Source organism: Phycodurus eques, chromosome 15 (genome assembly GCF_024500275.1).
Source record: "Phycodurus eques isolate BA_2022a chromosome 15, UOR_Pequ_1.1, whole genome shotgun sequence".
Taxonomy (NCBI): Eukaryota; Metazoa; Chordata; class Actinopteri; order Syngnathiformes; family Syngnathidae; genus Phycodurus; species Phycodurus eques.
The window spans coordinates 17958692-17974104 of record NC_084539.1 but is presented as its reverse complement, the minus strand read 5'-3'; the positions used below and the strand labels follow the sequence as shown (position 1 = coordinate 17974104).

The 15413-nt window shown below is 41.0% G+C and overlaps 2 protein-coding genes across 6 annotated transcripts; one reads left to right on the top strand and one right to left on the bottom strand.

The window, feature by feature from the left end:
* The first annotated feature begins 360 nt into the window (after positions 1-360).
* Positions 361-7463, top strand: lman2la (lectin, mannose-binding 2-like a). 3 transcript variants are annotated; one of them, XM_061697545.1, is made up of 9 exons: positions 361-565; positions 782-900; positions 1333-1450; positions 1535-1617; positions 2326-2358; positions 2507-2668; positions 3007-3121; positions 3714-3836; positions 3901-7463. In XM_061697545.1, the coding sequence occupies exons 1-9, from the start codon at positions 361-363 to the stop codon at positions 4041-4043; spliced, it is 1101 nt and encodes a 366-aa protein (XP_061553529.1). In that variant the 3' UTR covers positions 4044-7463. The 3 variants fall into 3 exon arrangements, with proteins under 3 accessions (XP_061553529.1, XP_061553530.1, XP_061553531.1); XM_061697546.1 differs by having other exon boundaries at positions 370-565; positions 2284-2358; XM_061697547.1 differs by lacking the exon at positions 2326-2358 and having other exon boundaries at positions 370-565.
* On the bottom strand, positions 6626-14993 carry wbp1 (WW domain binding protein 1). Of its 3 annotated transcripts, none has more exons than XM_061697549.1 (4): positions 14752-14993; positions 13416-13518; positions 13154-13321; positions 6626-11797 (listed from the first exon to the last, which is right to left on the bottom strand). In XM_061697549.1, exons 1-4 carry the CDS (start codon positions 14812-14814, stop codon positions 11301-11303), a joined length of 831 nt encoding a protein of 276 aa, XP_061553533.1. In that variant the 5' UTR covers positions 14815-14993; the 3' UTR covers positions 6626-11300. The 3 variants fall into 3 exon arrangements, with proteins under 3 accessions (XP_061553533.1, XP_061553532.1, XP_061553535.1); XM_061697548.1 differs by lacking the exon at positions 14752-14993 and adding an exon at positions 14510-14619; XM_061697551.1 differs by lacking the exon at positions 14752-14993 and adding an exon at positions 14336-14601.
* Positions 14994-15413: the final 420 nt, after the last annotated feature.

Sequence of the window (15413 nt, the reverse complement as noted above, 5' to 3'; positions counted from 1 at the left end):
AAGTATGGAATCAGATCAGTTGTAACAGAAATATTGCACTTTTTTTTCAAAATGTTGCACATTTAGCACTTTTGTACACCAGGGAAGATCATTCTGAGAGCAAAGTTATAGAAATAAATAGTGGCATCCATTTAAAACATTAAAATCAATGAATTTCCTTTTGTAAATATGACAAAAATATAGCTCAATGCATATTTGCAAAAGCGTTTTTTTATCACCACGCCTCTATATAAAGCTAAGCCAATAGAACGCGTTTATCGTGACTGACGGCAAAACAAACCAATGAGCGTTAGCTATGCAATCCGCAGAGCCAATAGGAAAGACGTTGGCTATGTATGGGGCGGTGATGCTGGATTTACTATGGCCGCCGTCAGCTGGAGCAGGCACAAGCGGAACTCCAAATCAAACCAAATCATTGTATTTTCTCTGCAAACGATGACGCCTTTTAAGCTATTGTCCTCTTTCATTCTTTTAATTGTTACCGTTGGCTACTGTTTCGCCGACGGTGACCACGAAATGGAGGAGTTCCTGAAACGGGAGTATTCCCTCACCAAGCCCTATCAAGGTATACCGCTCGATTCATTGGGTAGAAGATTCTCGAAGGATAGAAAACTTACTGTATTTTACCATTCAACACGTTAACATAAAATGCCACCTACTTTGTCATATCTGGTGTATGTTATTTGACAAAACAACCATGTTTGACCATCACGATAGTTCTGTCAGCACGTGACTGTTGGGGGGGAAAAAACAACAGTGCCTTTTGTGTGTTTGCTTTTAGCTGTGGGGTCTTTAAGCTCCTCCCACTGGGAGCTGATGGGCGATGCCATGGTAACCACCGAGCAGGTGCGACTCACACCTGACATGCAGAGCCGACAGGGGGCAGTGTGGAGCCGCCTTGTGAGTACTGTTGTGGAAATAGAAGTACAGTACAGGTATTCCACATTAGGTTCGTGGGGGAGAGGGACATAAACATCATCATCATCATCATCATCAACAACAACATAATCAACATCAACAGTATTAGCTAGCATAACTAGCCTAAATAACACACTAGCACAGACTGACGTGACATCACAAATGGGCAAAAAAAATATGTGCACTAGGACTTTACACATCATCAAACCCACTTTTTGGCTATTACACACAATAATAAATGTTAGGGAATACAGGCAAATTGTCACGGTAAGTAGACAACACAGGATCGGGAGAAGAAGCAGAAACGCAAATGCCGAACGGCGACAATACGGGGATTCACTCTATTCCGCTTTAGGTTTACTTTTTTTTTTTTTTTCTGCACATGAATTTTTGATCACGTGTTTTCCCTCCAAGCCTTGCCACCTGAATGACTGGGAGATGCAGGTGCACTTCAAGATTCACGGGAAAGGAAAGAAGAACCTCAATGGTGATGGCTTGGCTATTTGGTACACTAAGGAGCGCATGCAGAAAGGTAAACGTTATCGAAAATGCTCTTTTATAGTACCGTAGTCTTTTTCATCAAACAAAATCTTTTTATCATCATCATCACACACAGGTCCTGTATTCGGGAATAAGGACAATTTCACTGGATTGGGACTTTTTGTGGACACGTATCCCAATGAGGAGAAACAACTAGAGGTACGCACTCGTGTGTTTTTTGGTCAACGGTCACAGTGGGTCTAGCAGTACAGTAATCCCCTGCCCGTACGTTGTTAGATCAAGATTCAAGAAGTCACATATTCATGCTTTTTTTATTATTATTAACCCATCCATTATTTGCTTAAAAACTTTCTTTCTGTAACACTCTACGATTTCATTGGATGGCACCAAAGCCCTGTATAATAGGAAAGTACATACATTTGTGTCAAGGAATTACGGTAGTTGCTTGATTTACGGGTTTAATTTGTCACTACGCTAGTAACCCAAACACCGGTATCTGTTGCCAGTAATCTGTTTTACACCCCTCTATGTGCATTTAATAAGAAAAATAGCACAGGTGTCAAACTCATGGCTCGGGGGCCACAACTGGCCCGCCACTTCATTTTTTTGTGGCCTGTGAAAGCAAATAATTAACATGAACTTCCATGAGTCTTGCTAAAATCTGTACCAAAATTCCAAATCGTCATATGTAATAAATAACGAGATATTTTAGTTGCCAAACCCCCTTTTACAGTACCTTGAACAATAGTTGAACCAACTATTATCCTTGACTTCTGATTTTAAACTAGTTATCCATTCATTTGTTTTGTATATGTTATACTATGATGAGGCGATGAAACATTTACAGTGTTGTGTTGTGTAAAGGGGCTGTCTTTTGTGTTCTTTTGTGCATTCGCATGGGGACAGGCACAAAAAAAGAGATACACTCCGAGCACGCAGGTAACCGTTTTTGGAATGTGCGTGTTTAACGTGTGTTTTTAGTTTTACTGTTTCCAGCAAATGTGATAATAAACAAATAACACAAACAATAATAATAATGTCTGAAGTCTTCCAACCTATGCATCGTTTTCCTCTTACCAACCACAAGAGGGTGTTCCCCTTCGTTCTCGCCATGGTGGGCAACGGCACCATCAGCTACGACCACGAGCGGGACGGCCGGCCCACCGAGCTGGGGGGCTGCAACGCCATGGTGCGCAACCTGAAGCACGACACCTTCCTCTTCATCCGATACGTCCGCCGCAGGCTGACGGTGAGGCGCATCCGTCGTTATTATCCTCAAAGTTGCACACTGTTAGCAAATTAGCTAATTTAGTGCTTTGCAGTCAATAAGTGATTTTCAAGAGCAAAAATAAAGCTAAACATGACTACCAATAAGACAATACTTGCTGGGGTTACTGCACATGTGCCATAGGTATAATACAGTGAATCCATATACATTTGATGGCATTCTTATGTGATTTGGGCGAAAATTGATTGGTACAGGGTTTGGAATTGTCGATGAGTTTAACAATTTTTATTATTGTTGCTGTCAGTGGTGGAGAAATGTACCGTGTCGCTAAATCATTTCATCAGCAATGTGTTCGCCAGGTGATGATAGACATTGACGGACAACACGAGTGGAGGGACTGCCTGGATCTGCCTGGCGTGCGGCTGCCCAAGGGCTTTTATTTTGGCGCCACCGCAATTACAGGAGACCTCTCAGGTAGAACACCTTGCAGAGACCCAAGTCAATCAAACACACTGTACTTTGGATTGGTTGAGTCTGCAAATGCCAACAATCAAGATGGATTTACACTGTGGGTCCAAGTGCGCGGTGCCTATATCCGGTCTATTTATATTTCAAGTCCAATATTTTTTACATACATGGAACATATGAAACAACCAATTTGCGCAGATGCCCAAATTGCACATAAATAAATGCACAAGTGTCAACACCAGGCACTGACAAAAACAGGAAATAAACAATAATACATCAACAATACAAATAAAGTGGTGCCTTGACTTAGGGATTTAATTCGTTCCGTGACTATGCTCAGAACTCATATCACAAGTCTTCTTTCCAGTCCCCCATAAACATCGACAAAAATGTAACTATTTTTTTTTAAATAAGAAAAATTGCCCTCTATTGTACTTTATCAACACAGTTTTTGCATCATGATTTTATGCTTGAACACATTGTGCGGCTCCTTCTGGTACCAAACACTGGAACCCTTCCGTCACTTGTTTCTGTGCTGCGTGTGATTCAAGTCATTCGCTGACGTTATAATTAACTTTCCTCCAACTTGAATCACTAGACAACCACGACATCATTTCACTGAAACTCTACCAATTGACGGTGTTGCGGACCAAACAGGAAGAAGAAGAACAGGAGGAGGAAATCACAATACCCAGCGTGGATAACATAGAGCTGCTCAGATGTAACACACACACACATAGCTTTTCTTTCTTTACCTCCCTCTGACCTTCTCTTCTCTCTTCCAGTGGGTCGGACCGAGGAAGGAATGAGCGGATTGGCCGTTTTCTTCACGGTGCTCTTCTCCATGTTGGGTTGCATCTTCCTGGTGGTCGTCGGCCTGCTGCTCTACGGTCACTGGAACGAGAGCCGGCGCAAGCGCTTCTACTGAGGAGGAGAGTGGGGGGTGGGTTCGGGTTCGGGGATGGAACTTAACAGCACTGAGTCCACACTGTGGCTGACACAAGTTGGTCGGTTTTGGCAAGAAAGACTTCACAGAGCAGGATCCTCACACAGAACTTTACGCTTAACCTCTTCTGAGCAGCTCCATCTGACTCTTTACTCTTTTACTGTTGAATTGGCGTCCTCAAACCTTTTGGGTCCAGGGGAGAATTTTTTTTCCAAACACTACTTCATAATCCTAAAACCAATTAAACATAACTACCATGTGTACCTCTCAATGGCATAGGAATTCAAAGTTGATAAATTTTTAGCGGGGGGAAAAAAAGAGGCATAATGTTACACTAACAAATTTATATCTTTTAGATGGAAAGTTATGAGAATAAGTTGTATTTTTTAATGAAAAAAATACATCTTTACAAGAACAAAAAACACGAGAATAATATCACAATGATATTAAAGGGTCAATATTACTATGAAGTGCCTTTGGTGCACTCATCAGAATTACGCAGTCACCATGAAAATGGAACAGAATAATGAAACTCTGAGATCTCATTATAAGTGGCCAAATATTTGCACACATACCTGTACAATGATAAGTCTTTTAAAATTTGTTTTCCCTTTGGATGTACATGATTTTGGCATGTCCCACTCCACACACTGCTCTGCTAACTACAGTGTTTATAGTAAACGGTTAAATATAGTCCACTACAAGTTATTTGATTATATGCGTCATTTAATCGTATATTTCTATTCTTATATTTAACATTTTGCATATGACCCTGCGGTCCACCCTGGCGCTATGGGTATCTGCCCTTTTAAGAAACGCTGTGATGTTTTCAGTGTTTTGTCTTTCTTCAGTGGAGGCTGAAACGCTGCATAGCTGCAGAATTTACATTTCTGTTTTGTCATTTTCATCGTATTATGTGTATAGTTAGATGTTGTCAAGCTGAACATGTCCACTCTGTCATAGTGAAATATCAATGATATCAAAACTAAAATTAAAAATATATTTGTTAGACAGTACACAGTCAGGTTGCTAACTGAGTGGTTGTAGCAGTAATTACTGTAATACAATGAATATGGAATGAATGAATGTTAAATACATTTAATACTGTGGGGGGTGACATGGGAAAGTCTCAAATGCACCTTACTATATGTTATTGACTCTTAAGTCATATTTTAACAAATGGAATTTTAAAAATACAACTTTATTCTCACAATATGCCTTTCATCCTGGAATTCTAAAACAAAATTTAAAAAAAAACAACAAAAAAAAGATTGTTTTTGAAAAAACATGCCAAAGTTCTCTAATGATTTGTCACAATCAGAGCTTTTAATTGGCCCAAAGCTAAGCTAGGGAAGAGTAATTGGTTTATTATGTATGTTTTATTGGCCGCTGGTCCCCATATGTAAGTATGGACTTTTATAAAAATGAATTTAGTGCAACTTATCACGGACACCACTTTGAGAACCCCTGGACTATGTGTTGATTTGTCCCCTGTTAGGCTTTTCTGACCTGCTGCTGTATAAGGTTGAAGATATACTGTATGTCGTGGCGTTTCTGCACAGTGTATACAGTCAGTGGCCTCAACATTAGACACACCTGCACATTATGAAGTGGCTACTACACATGTACTGATTTTTAACATCTTAACACTTCAGCACAGTGACCATCAAAAGAATGAACCACAGAAGTAGATATGGTGCTCAGTATAATATGAGGAATACACCTAATCTATAAATGATAAATTGCATACTACTTTTCAATTCCTGTGGGCCCTGTAAAAGGCCACGAGGTGACAGTTGTCACTCTGCCAGGCACCTTTCTGCTCCCTCACAATCATGTTTCCATCAGATGTCTTAAAAACAGTGAGTCATTTGTTTTATTTTAGCGGTTAATTTCTCTTTACACTTGTACGACAGTTTAAAACATTGCAGACACAGACAAATGTTTTATGATGGTAACAGTTTGTGTTTGGACCGGATTAATTCATTTTACAGTTTAGTATGGGAAGATTTAAAATGTTTTTTTAATGAGAACAACTGGAGCAGATCGTGTTCCACATTGGAGGTTCTGCTGCAGTTGAATATCAAATGTAACTTTTATTACCTTTCCTTTTCAGTATGCTAAAGAAAGTAGATCACATTTATTGTAACTTTTGCATTATGAAAATCCTGCATTTGCTGTATTTCAACCTTGACTGTGCACTGAAAGGAAGGTTTTGTTTTTTACAGTTTTTTTTTTTTTTTTTGCATGTTGTGTATTTCATGTTCATTCCACAAGCTTTGCTGTTGTGAGCGAGTAGATGCAGAAGAGCTGACCGTCTTCTTAAAATATTGTAAATTATGACTAGGACACTTTCTAGTTATGTTATATGATGCCTCATTTGTTAGCTTTTCCCTCAAGATGCCTATACCCTTTTATACCCTTTTTCATACTTGCATAGACCAAACAAGTACCATACCTCATTAAAGACTATAAACATTTGAACAGCGAAGCTATTGCCTGACTAAAGGTATCATTTTTGTAATTACATTCAGACACCCCACCCCAAAAGAAATAGATTAGTGTAGATGTTTAATTTTATTAAAAAAATAAAATACAAATGATGACCCAAACATCACACAGCAGACATAATAAACAAAAAAAGCATTATTATCCATCAGTCAGTGCCTCCCCCTTTTCGGCGGAAAACATAAAAGGTCTTATTTGGAAAGAGAAAACCAATCCAACCACAGCACCTCCATCAAGTCAACTTCCATCTTCCACACTGAGGTCTTCCATTAAGCAATACACAAAACTGTATGTCTCTAAGTATGAAAGGCAGCCGTTAAATATTCATTTTGTGAATGTTTAAATATGGAAAAAAAGAAAGCTGCTGTTTAAACAAAATAATGCACCAAAAGGGATGGACGGAACAGTGACAAACCCACCAAAATATGAATAAATCCAATAACAAACACAATTGACTTCCTCCTCGTAACTTAATCATAAATGTTAGTGGTTGAAAAGGAAGGTTAGCTGTTACTGTCTCCAAATGAGGGGAATTAAAGTATATATACAAACAAAAAATGCCTTTTTTTAAAGCCCCTCTGTGTACATACATTGTTGCTGTAGCATTACATTTTTTTAATTAACAAATAGACCACAGACACACACAGAGAGAAAGATTACAGTACGGTGCTGTGCCACAGTACTGAGAGTTATATTGCTAGTACTGGTGCCCACGTGACAGAGGAAGTGGGGGGCAGCATTAGAACAGTTAGGTTTTATTTTTATTTTATTTTGTATTTTTTGCATAGCCTGGTTGAGTGACGTATACACGACACTGCAGATGTAAAAACTACCATTCGGATACAAGGATGAAATGTAACTAATGCTTTGGCTTAATGGGCGGGAAGAAACATTTTCAATGTTGATGCTGAGCAAAGCAAATAAAAAGGCAAAAGTTTTAGCCTGTAAAACAAAAATACACTCACTGTCATACAATCAGCTAATGTTCAATTGAAAACTCCACCAGCCTCCAAAGGATCAGAAAAAAACATTGCAAGTGGATGGACGATCGTGACTGATATAAATAGCCCTTAATCTCAGTAAACATGAAATCCAAGGAAGGCCATAAACGTTTTAACCTCCATCTTAAATCCTGCACGAAAAACCTGCACGTCGTTTTTTTCGATCCTCAGCCTTTTTTCTCTGTTTAACATACAACGGAATATTTGAGCCGTACTGAAAAGAACAAATAAAGCTGTAAGTTTTCGAGAAAAATCATGAGTCATTTATAGAACTATCCGACTTTATTCATTCTAAGTTTTTGTCACAAAACGTTTTGTCACAAAAAGTTTTCATTCTCACTTTTTTGTCATAACATCGTCTTCTTCTGTTACATGACCAATTTTTTTCTAGTCTTTGTCTTGTAACATTAACTTCCTCCAAGACATCCTTCTTTTATTCTCATGACTTCATGTCATCAATCTTAATATTACAAATTTATTCTGTTAACTTTACAACTTTTGTTGTAATATTTATCATTACAACTTTTTTCTAGTATCACTGTCCTTATGGTCACGTAAGACTATCGTAGCAGTCTTCATTTTCAGAACGTCAACTTTTCTCATAACATTCTCTATTCTTGTGATTTTACAATATAGTTATTTACGTGTTTCTTGACGTTTCACTATTTTTTTTCCTTTTCAGTGTGTCTCAAAACTCTGATGTGAACTTGAGAAAACAAACAAACAAAAAAATTTAAAATCACAATGACAAAAAAAATTCTCTTTTAGGGTGTTCTTTGCAAGATAACCGATATGGATTATATGCACTAAAACAAAAGGTTTTGTCATTCCCGATCATTTAGCATGCTTACGACGTAAAGTCATTCACTATGCACTAGTGACCACTCATGGTGGGACTAAATCTGTTACATAAATCTACCCCTTGCTTTTGGCGGTGGTGGAAAAAAAAAAATATATATATATAATCCATTGACGCTAATGAGGACACATTTCACCGGAAAGCCAAATGTCCCCAACTTTTTGTGACATTTTCGTTTGGTGGTAAACCGTGAGATTTTCCTAATGTTAAAAATGTGCCTTGGCTCAATAAAGGTTATGGAACAATGCTATTTAGTGGCCACGCATAAGGCAGAAATGTGCACACCCATCAGGAACGTCTGTCGAGATGCAGCAACACGTCTTCCTCTGCTTGTAATTGGGCTTGCGCTCTCTGTGTGTCACGCTTGTCTTAGTATGACTTCACATTTGGACACCTGCTAGCGGACTCGCAAACCTCAAACGTGTCATGTTTGATCAGACTTTCCCTTGTGTTTCACGCTTTGCGTCGTCTTCCCGACACCGCAACAAATTGCACGTACTGTTTGAGCCAGTCAAGTGAAAACTGGTCTGCCGCGGGCAGAAGCTGGCTTTGCGTCTCGTTAGTGTCCTTGTCGGTGTTCAATCACAGCTCATTTGCATCGCCCAATTAAAAATAGACGACTTTTGGAAACGTTAACATTTATTTAGCGCTTAAACAGCTGCTAAGTTCTCAGGGCATTGACTCGATCGCAACTGGACTGTTCTTGTTGTCTTAATAAACATGTCTCCTACCTTAGAGCATAAATAGTTGAGGTTTTTCTACACTAACTTAGGCTAGTGTATCCTAACAAAGCAGTGTTGCATGAACTGATCAAGCATGCTCGGATGAGAGGCGAAACGTCTTCTAAGACAACAACAAGTCCAGTTGCGATCCATTGAATCCTCTGAGAATATTCACAGGAAAGTCGCCTGAATGCAATTTTATACAAATCCCAATGGACTGGAATTGGGGAGATTTGGCTAACATGCCATTACAAACCTCTTTAAAGGGTCGTTCCAAAGGTAAGGATTTTTTCTCTTTTTCTCACTGTTTCCATTTAATTGTTTTACATTTAGGGCCAAAACATGTTTTGCATACAATTTACTGTAATTTGGACTTTACTACCATGTTGGCATAGTTTCGTGATCGCAACTACGGTGCGTTCCGACTTGCCTACAAACTTGGGTTACGTCAGTGTAGGAACAGAACTCCGTCGTAAACCGAGAGGCACCTGTAAAGGATTTTGGACCCATCCTTTAAATGCAGCGTATTGCACATTTCCAGGGAACTAGCATAACACAGTGAAAGCCCTGGCTAATAGCAACATAGTGATTGGAGTTAAGCTGAAGTAATGCATCAAGATCTTTGTATGGTAGGGAGGCGCTAAGTTTAAACTGGAGTTGTTGACGGAAGTTAAGGAGTCTGCAAAGGCCATGTAAAAAATGTTTGGTGCAGTTTTTCAAAATCAAATTATCTGGAAGCCATTTATTTTAAGGCTAATGTTGTAAGAGGAGTCTGAAATTATATTAAAATGTTTTGACATCATTGTTTTAAGGTATTTTTCTGGTTTAAACTATCAATATAGGCTTTCAAACATTTTTAGGGGGGTGACAATTACTCACGGTTATTTGCTATAGTGGGGGTTTACTGTGTATGGTTCAATCGAAGTACAAATTCCACATTGGTTCTTGCAAGATGGTGTCGTTTACCGCCGCTAGGCTTGAACACATTGAATGCACAATAACAATCTTTTTTCCCCCCAGTTCGACCACTATCCCTTTTTCCAAACGCTGTGGAGACACGCAACGGCGAGAGAAACACGCAGTTAACACAATTGGAGTCTGCTGGCATCAACCTCAAACTGCCCCCCCCCCCCCCCCCCCCCTCGCCAGTGGAAAATACCACAACAAATCACTCCCGGATGCCAAGAGTTCATGCTACAGAGAAGCCCGACGCCATACTCCCAACCAGAACGTTGAAGCGACACGCCAACATTTTCACAACTGTCTGGGACCAAAACTTTGCAGCCCCCAAAAAATATTTAAATAATTCAAGCTAAGATCAAATCATGCAAACTAGCGAGATGTTGACAGTGCCTTTCCTCCAAACTACACTAGTAATCACTCTAGCCACATTTTGAAGACCGCGCCATCTTCATGTCTGCGCCGTGCAGCGGCACCCTACATTTGGTGTAAGTTGTTAATTCGGTCAGTCACAACTAAGTTTTCTTTTCCACTCGTGTGCTCAGCGAAGTGCGGACCGGAGGGAGACGTAATTGACCCTGCTGGTATGCGTCTTGGCGGTCAACATCCCGAGCGGACGGTTGAGTGTCAAACTGAAGAAGCGGGCGGAAATGCTCCCGACGAGCCAGAAGTAGTAACGGTCGTCTAGTCCGTGGGTTCTCAAACTGGGGTCCACCAGCCATAGCTTGGGGGTCCACAAAATTATTTGTAATGAATTATTATATGGTATCTTTTTTTTTTTCTATTCCTGCCTCTCGCCCAAAGTCAGCTCACCCAAGACCCTAGAGAGGATACGCTGTATAGAAAATGGAGGAAACATTAAAACGAGATAATTTTGATGAGATGGTAGTTATGTTCAATTGGTGTTAAAACAATGAAGGGAGAAAAAAAAATAATCCTTCCCTATAAGGGGTCCCTGGACCCAAAAAGTTTGAGAACCTGTGGCCTAGTCAATACCAATCAATTCACTCAACGAAAAACTAAGGGGACAAATAAGCGAGTCGTGTCGATGGGTTCGCAATCATCATCATCTGAGTGTGGTGTCTGCACATTAGCCGGGAGGATTAAAACACAGACATTCCCCCATGGTGACAATGTTAAAAGTCGAGTGTCGCACCGGGTTGGCTGAGCTGGTGGGAAACACGGTGGCTCACACCATGCTGTCTCCGGCGCTGGTGGCTTGGCTGGGCGTGTCGGAGGTGTGCTCCTTGTGTCTGAAGGCATGCTGCTGGTGGCGGGAGCAGCATTCCCCGCCGGCGGCCCCACACAAACGCCGCTCCTCGTCGCTCTCCTCCTCCTGCCCCGAGCCGTCGTCCAGCTGGCAGACGCACACTTCGATCCCTGAGTCGCCGGTCACATGCCGGCGCCGAGTGATGAGCTCATCCTCCTCCTCCTCGGCGTTCTCCCGAGCCGAGAACGCCGGCAAGGAGGCGGCCCCCTGGTTTGAGTGTAAGGCATCGGCGGCCGGCCCAGGCTGTACGGCTTGCGAGGGTTCCGGGTCCGCCGCAACAGCGACGGCGGGCTGACTAACTTGAGCAGGGTCAGCTGGAGCGGCCTCGGGAGGGTTTTCAGAGTAAGGGGGGGGCGGTGTGGGAGGATGACCAACCACCTCCTCATAGTCGGGAAGCTTGCAGTCATTCCAAAATCCTGCAAGACAGCACAGCAGCTTCTAAATCAGGGTCTCCACAGACATTTTCTAAGAACCCCATCAGAATCCTAACACCAATTCAACATAACTCCCATGGGAATTATTTTTTGAATGTTTCAACATAAATATAGTTGTACAATGACTTCCAAGTGTACCAACTAATTAGTTTTTCGAGTTTCAAGCTATTTTGCCTTCTCTTGAGACTATAATTTCATGTTTAATTTACTATACAAATTATAATCGATTAAGGCAAAATTCAATTTACACTTAGTTTACCGCCAAACTTACTGTTATTCATTTGATTGTTTTAGTGATGGGCGGCACGTGAACGACTGGTTACAGCGTCTGCCTCACAGTTCTGAGGAATGGGGTTCAATCCCCGGCCCCGTCTGTGTGGAGTTTGCATGTTCTACCCGTGCCTGCGTGGGTTTTCTCCAGGCACTCCGGTTTCCTCCCACATCCCAAAAAAATGCATGGTAGGTTAATTGATGACTCTAAATTGCCCGTAGGTGTGAATATGAGTGTGAATGGTTGTTTGTTTGTTTGTGTGTGCCCTGCGATTGACTGGCACCCCGCCTTCTCCCCGATGTTAGCTGGGATAGGCTCCAACACGCCCGCGACGCTTGTGAGGAGAAGCGGCTCTGAAAATGGATGGATGGATGTTTTAGTGATGGACTGCAGCGTTACAACTTGCTTCCAAACAGTGGCTGGCCGTCCATTTGGTACCTGGCCCTTCAGTGGGGACTTATCTGATGCAATACACCTCTTTAATACCACTATCATGCAAGTATAGAAACCATCAATACGATACAAAAACGATACCTCGCGATGTCTAAACTTTCTGGAAAAGTCCACCTTTAAATTTTATTATTATGTATGTCCGAGACCAAGTCAATTTCTCTTCCTCTGTCAGCCACTGCGGGTATAAAAAAAATAAACCTCAAATGTATGAAAGCATGCAAATCGCTCTTGACGCGTTTTGGTAGTCTCTGACCAACCAATCGGAGAGAAAAAAATATTGGCATTATTGCCCTGTGAGGTGAAACTGAAATCTGATCAGTTAAAGAAACAATCCCATAGCTCATATAGTTGGAAGATCCACTAGTGATTCTGAAGGCCATGGGCAGATTTAAAAAAAAAAAAAAAAACGTTAACATCCCGATACACGTACTGGAAGCAGTGCGGCCAAAAGAAACACGAAGAAATGAAGACTATCGGAAATACATTACACATACATACATCATACAATTTCATGAAACAAATATTAAGAATATTGGTTGTAAATGTAGGTCAGTGCTTCTGATTATGTTTCGGCCAGCAGAGGACCCCCCTGTGCCTAATATACCTCTACTCACTGAGGTTGAGTGGCGGGGGTGAAATGAAAGAGCTGGAGGCGCCCTGGTAAGCCATTAGGCTAATTTCACGCTGCCTTTGCTCCTGCTGAAGCCGCATTTTCACCCTGCGGTGTCGATATGCGCAGCAGCAGCTCAGCATGATGATCAGGGTCCAAACTAGCCAGAACCCTAAAGGATGGGGAGCGTCAGAGACAGGCTCGATTTAGATCCAGATTTACCCAACAAGCTTGTCAAATGCTACACGAATGAATCGCTAACTTACACCAGAGCTCGTAGTAGTAAGTGCAGCATTCCGTCTCGCCGCAGCAGTATCCCATCTCACAGCGGTATTGCTCATTGTTCACCCCAAAACAGAACTCCTTGCCCTTAATTAAAAACAAAAGCGCAGACAAAGATTTTCCTTGTGAGTCAACATTTAACCACATGTGAAAGAGAAACTGCAGATGAATGACTCAAGAACAATAACATTGGTTAATGCGGCACACCTGATCATAGCTTATATCATGGAAATATTCCCCTGCTAGTACTTGTGAACAATCGGATTGAAAGCTTACTAAACATTATGATAGTCTGGTGATTCCAGAACAGGACGTCACTATTGTTATGTCCGTGAAAGCAATGTTCCAGTGTTTTGGGGGAATTTACAGCTCCAAGTCACGAAAAGAGAAACACATCTCGTTTTTTTTTTCTTTTCCCTTTTTCATAAATTGAGCTGGAAACGACGTTGGACTCTTTAGCATTCACGCAAGACATTATTTGGAAAGCTGCCATCTCATACATCAAGTCACGATATTGAAGCACATACTATTAGTATATCCCAGCACAATAATAGTATGTGCTTCAATGTCGCTTCTGGATGTTTTTTTAATGATACATGTAGTAATAGTAGTAGGCTACGAGTATACAACAAGTGTTAACAGCATTATTAAGAGGAAGTGGCAAAGGTTGACCACTCTTAATTCAGGCTGTTAATAATAAAACAGCCTTGTGTTTTAAATCAACGTTCGACCTAAAAAGTTAGCAAATTGCCCAATTCATTTGGCAGTAATTCCCCAAGGAAATTAGTTTTCTATCAGCTTCACTCGACACAAAATATGTCACAATCAATCTAAAGTTGCCGAAACAGTGCTAAAATATATTTTCAAATGTTAAATAAAAATATATATTAAAAAAAAAACCTACTAAAAGAGACTCCATCCGTGTCTAGCTACTAGCTAGCCCCTCGGCCTAGGAAGCTAATATCAACAACCTCGAATAAACCCGTCAAATAGCCTGGTGCCCGTTAGCAAGAGCTAACGTTCATCTCGACCTCCTTCATCCAAAACTGCAAAATGGAGACATTAAAACGGCGTGTACGGTAGCTGTTTGTGCGAAGTCCAACTCTCCTCGCAAGTGACCATCGACAAAATCTGGAAAACTTTGAATAACTGACGTCATCCGCAGCCAACACAAACTGAGCCGGAGTCAGTTTCCTTTGTGGAGCAGAACAAAAAAAAAAAAAAAAAAAAAAGCATAGAGGTGAGGCCGTGGCCAAGCCCATCAGCCTCGGCCTCGACTGAGAGCGTCGACCGATCTGGAGAGCGCTCGCGTCGGCTTACCTGCACCAGACAGATACCGGTACAGAGGAGCCCTACAATGGATCCCAGCGCTTTCTGTGGCATCTTCCTGGGTTGTCAGACGTCGACACGACGGCAACCATAAAAGCAAAAATTGAGTCAAATATCGACGGCGTGTCGAAGTCACTTCGGGTGGCCGTGGCGCTCTATTTAACGGTTCCGCCAGTCGCCTTCCGACATGTTTATGTTGTTTCTTGACTGAAATGGAGTAATATGAGAAAGTGTAGGAGATTCGACGAGCTGCAGGGGGCGCTATAGACGTTGTTTCGACTAAATACTGTAGATTGGGAGCTGACGTCATATTTCAAGTATAGGCCATTTTAAAACTTTGTGAAAATTGTTGTTTTGTGAAAATGTCAGAGGTGGGAGTCGTTTGGAGTCATGAGTCTCAAATATTAACCTATATTAACCAAGTCCCAAACCACTGTGGCAAAAGCATTTAAAAACAAAGAGCAAAAAAAATAATATAAAGAAACATTTAAAAACTACGGAAGCATATTGCTGCCACGCCAAAAAAAAAAGGGTTCACTATCACGTTATAACGTGATACGTTTCATGTTATAACGTGATATGTTTCACGTTATAATGTGATAAATTACACGTTATAACGTGAATAATTTCATACAATACCGTGAAAAGTTTCA